The sequence below is a fragment of the Rhinopithecus bieti genome, unplaced genomic scaffold (assembly GCF_001698545.2).
Source record: "Rhinopithecus bieti isolate Rb0 unplaced genomic scaffold, ASM169854v2 scaffold_12928, whole genome shotgun sequence".
Classification (NCBI taxonomy): Eukaryota; Metazoa; Chordata; class Mammalia; order Primates; family Cercopithecidae; genus Rhinopithecus; species Rhinopithecus bieti.
Genome location: NW_016807614.1, coordinates 2,753,519 through 2,758,308, shown reverse-complemented (window position 1 = coordinate 2,758,308; position 4,790 = coordinate 2,753,519). Strand labels below are relative to the sequence as shown.

At 36.6% G+C, this 4,790-nt stretch overlaps 1 protein-coding gene across 1 annotated transcript in view; it reads left to right on the top strand.

Moving 5' to 3' along the window:
- LOC108536244 (EF-hand calcium-binding domain-containing protein 13-like) overlaps positions 1 to 4,790 on the top strand; it is a 192,365-nt gene that overhangs the window by 134,754 nt on the left and 52,821 nt on the right. The window contains exon 20 of the mRNA XM_017882831.1: positions 274 to 327. Coding sequence (XP_017738320.1) covers positions 274 to 327 — 54 coding nt within the window. The remainder of the gene's footprint in view (positions 1 to 273; positions 328 to 4,790) is intronic.

Here is a 4,790-nt window from a genome sequence, read left to right as displayed (position 1 = left end):
AAAAAAAAAAAAAAACAAATATAAGATTTGCTGTTTTATGGGTTATAAAGTCAAATTTACATTTTCTAAATAAGTTTATTTTTGGTATTTACAATTGTTTCTTCATCTTCGTAACATATTCTGAGTAAATATTCATCAAATGACTAAAGTGCTTAACAAAATACCCAGTATACTTCATAAGTGCTGCTACTAGATGTTATAATCATAGGAGGGAGAAGAGTGTTCTTGTGATATAACATGTTATGAGCTTCAAATTATGCTTTTGTGTTATAGCTGATAATAAAGTGGCTCTGAAAGCACTGGAGGATGAAGTGAAAGCTTTTACTGGTAAGAATTTGTTACACATGATTTGCAATAAATAATGATTTACACTAAAATTTTTCATAGTATTTTTCTAATATTCTATTTGTGGCTTATAAATTCACATATTTTCAATATTTTGATAAAATATCTGCCTTTACTAACAGATTAACATTATCTGCATTTTATCAGTCAAAACAAAAGAACTATTTCTTGATAACATCTTACATTCTTTAGTACTGTTTTCCAGTAAAATGATTTCACCAGTATTTATAGACCCGAATAACTAGATGGACACAGTGAAAACAGGGTGAAGCTTTAAAAGGATAAAAGTAATGAGTTCATTGCAAGCATCTAACCACCTAGTTTTACAAAAATAAAATATGTCATACTTGTTTTTTGACTTTTGCTTTTAATTATACTTTAAGTTCTAGGTTACATGTGCACAACGTGCAGATTTGTTACATATGTATACATGTGCCGTGTTGGTTTGCTGCACCCATTAACTTGTCATTTACATTAGGTATTTCTCCTAATGCCATCCCTGCCCCACTCCCCCACATGACAACTGACCCTGGGGTGTGATGTTCCCCTCACTGTGTCCAAGTGTTCTCACTGTTCAGTTCCCCCCTATGAGTGAGAACATGCAGTGTTTGGTTTTCTGTCCTTGTGATAGTTTGCTCAGAATGATGGATTCCAGCTTCATCCGTGTTTCTACAAAGGACACGAACTCATCTTTTTTTAATGGCCACATAGTATTCCATGGTGTACATGTGCCACATTTTTTTAATCCAGTCTATCATTGATGGACATTGGGGTTGATTCTAAGTCTTTGCTATTATGAATAGTGCCACAATAAATGTACGTATAAGCATAAATAAATATAAATCCTTGGGTATATTCCCAGTATGGTTGCTAAGAAAATACATAGAGAATATACATTCTAAGATCCTTGAAGAATCGCTAAAGTGGTTTCCCAGTGGTGGAACTAGTTTATACTCCCGCCAACAGTGTAAAAGCCTTCCTATTTCTCCACATCCTTTCCATGCACCTGTTGTTTTCCTGACTTTTTTAATGATCACCATTCTGACTGGTGTGACATGGTATCTCATTGTGCTTTTTGATCTGAATTTCTGTGATGACCAGTGATTGTGAGCATTTTCATGTGTCTGTGGCTGCATAAATTGTCTTCTTTTGAAAAGTGTCCGTTCATGTCCTTTGCCCACTTTTTCATGTGGTGTTTGACTTTTTTTCTTGTAAATTTGTTAAGTTCTTTGTGATTCTTGGATATTAGCTTCTGTCCAGATGGTGTAGATTGCAAAAATTGTCTCCCATTCCTGGTAGGTTGCCTGTTCACTCTGATGGTAAGTTTCCTTTGCTGTGCAGAAACTCGTTAGTGTAATTAGACCCATTTGTCTATTTGGCTTTTGGCATTGCTTTTGGTGTTTAGTGCATGAAGTCCCTTGCCCATGCCATGTCCTGAATGTTATTGGCCTAGGTTTTCTTCTAGGGTTTTTATGCTTTTAAGTCTTTAATGCACCTTGAGTTAATTTTTGTATAAGGCATAAGGGAGGGATCCTGTTTCAGCTTTCTACATATGGCCTAGCCCAGTTTTTCCCAGCACCATTTGTTAAATAGGGAATCCTTTCCCTTTTCATTTTTTTTTTTTTGTTTTTGTCAGGACTGTAAAGATGAGTGGTTGTAGATGTGTGGTGTTTTTTCTGAAGCTCTGTTCTGTTCTATTGGTCTCTATATTTTGGTACCAGTACATGCCTGTTTTGGTTAACTGTAGCCTTGGTAGTATAGTTCTGAAGTCAGGTACGTGATGCCTCCCGTTTTTTTTGTTTTTTTTTTTCTCTCTTTTTTTCCTTAGGATTTATGTTGACAATGTGGGCTCTTTTTGGTTCCAGATTACTTTAAGGTAGTTTTTCCAATTCCATGAAGAAAGTCATTGGTCGCTTGTGGGATACATTGAATTATAAATTACTTGGGAATTATGGCCATTTTCAACGATATTGATTCTTCCTATCCCATCGAGCATGGAATGTTCTCCATTTGATTGGTCTCTTTTATTTTGTTGAGCAGTGGTTTGTAGTTCTCCTTGAAGAAGTCCTTCCATCCTGGTAAAGTTGGATTCCTAGGACGTTATTCCTCTTTGAAGTAATTGTGACTGGGAATTCACTCATGATTTGGCTCTTGTTTTACTCTTATTGGGAGTATAAGAATGCTTGTGGGATTTTTGCACATTGTTTTGTATCCTGAACACTTTGCTGAAGTTGCTTTGTCCAGCTTGAAGGAGATTTTTGGGCTGAGACGATGGGGTTTTTCTAAATATACAATCATGTCATCTGCAAACAGGGACAATTTTGACATCCTCTTTTTTTGTTGAGATAATCAACAATTTGTTTTTTTGTCTTTGGTTCTGTTTATGTGATGGAAGATTACGTTTATTGATTTGCATACATTTGAACCAGCCTTGCATCCACTGGGAAGGGAGCCAACCTTCCATCTAGTGGGTAAGCTTTTTGATGGCTGCTGGATTTTGGCTTGCCAGTATTTTAATGGGGGATTTTTGCATCGATGTTCATCCAGGATATTGGGTCTAAAATTCTCTTTTTTTTGTTGCATGCTCTTGCCAGGCTTTGGTATCAGTATAATACTGGCCTAATAAAATGGAATTGGTGGGATTCTCTTTTTCTATTGATTGGAATAAAGTTTGCAAGAAGGAATGGGGTCACCAGCTCCTCTTTGTACCTCTGGTAGAATTCTGCTGTGAAATCCGTCTGTGTCCTGGGACCTTTTTTTGGTTGGTAGCCTATTAACCTGATTTGCCTCAATTTAGAGCCTGTTATTGGTCTATTCAGTGATTCAACTTCTTCCCTGGTTTTAGTCTTGAGAGGGCATATGTGGTCCAGGAAATTGATCATTTCTTGTAGATTTTCTAGTTTATTTGGTATGAGGTGTTCATAGTATTCTCTGTTGGTAGTTTTGCATATCTGTGGGACTGGTGGTGATATCCCTTTTTCTTTTTTATTGCGTCTATTTGATTCCTTCTATCTTTTCTTCTTTATTAGTCTTGCTAGCAATCTATCAATTTTGTTGATTTTTTCAGAAAACCAGCTGCTGGATTCATTGATTTTTTGAAGGGTTTTTTGTGTGTCTATCTCCTTTAGTCCTGCTCTGATCTTAGTTACTTCTTGCCTTCTGCTAGCTTTTGGATGTGTTTGCTCTTGCTTCTCCAGTTCTTTGAGTTGTGATGGTAGGGTATCTATTTTAGATCTTTCTTGCTTTCTCCTGTGGGTATTTAGTGCTTTAAATTTCCCTCTACATACTGCTTTAAGTGTGTCCCAGAGATTCTGGTACGTTGTGTCTTTGTTTTCACTGGTTTCAAAGAACATCTTTATTTCTGCCTTCATTTCATTATTTATCCAGTAGTCATTCAGGAGCAGGTTGTTCAGTTTCCATGTAGTTGTGTGGTTTTGACTGAGTTTCTTAATCCTGAGTTCTAACTTCATTGCACTGTGGTCTGAGAGACAGTTTGTTGTGATTTCTGTTCTTTTACATTTGCTGAGGAGTGCTTTACTTCCAAGTATGTGGTCAATTTTGGAATAAGTGTGATGTGGGGCTGAGAAGAATGTAAGTTCTGTTGAATTGTGGTGGAGAGTTCTGTAAATGTCTATTAGGTCTGCATGGTGCAGAGCTGAGTTCAAGTCCTGGATATCCTTTTTAACCTTCTGTCTTGTTGATCTAATTTTGACAGTGGACTGTGAAAGTCTCCCATTATTATTGTGTGGGAGTCTGAGTCTCTTTTTAGGTATCTCAGGACTTGCTTTATAAATTTGGGTGCTCCTATATTGGGTGCATATATATTTAGGATATTTAACTCTTCTTATTGAATTGATCCTTTTGCCATTTTGTAGTGGCCTTCTTTGTCTCTTTTGATCTTTGTTGATTTAATGTCTGTTTTATCTGAGATTAGGATTGCAACCCCTGGTTTTTTTTGTTTTCCATTTGCTTGGTAGGTCTTCCTCCATCCCTTTATTTGGAGCCTATGTGTGTCTCTATACACGAGATGTGTCTCCTGAATACAGCACACTGATGGATCTTGACTCTTTATCCAATTTGCCAGTGTGTGTCTTTTAATTGGAGCATTTACCCCTTTTACTTTTAAGGTTATTATTGTTATGTGTGAATTTGATCCTGTCATTATGATGTTAGCTGCTTATTTTGCCCATTAGTTGATGCAGTTTCTTCGTGCTATTGATGGTCTTTACAATTTGGCATGTTTTGCAGTGACTGGTATCAGTTGTTCCTTTCCATGTTTAGTGCTTCCTTCAGGAGCTCTTGTAAGGCAGGCCTGGATGGTGACAAAATCTCAACATTTGCTTGTCTCTAAAGGGTTTTATTTCTCCTTCACTTAAAAGCTTGTTTGGCTGGATATGAAATTCTGGGTTGAAAATTCTTTTCTGTAAGAATGTTGAATATTGGCC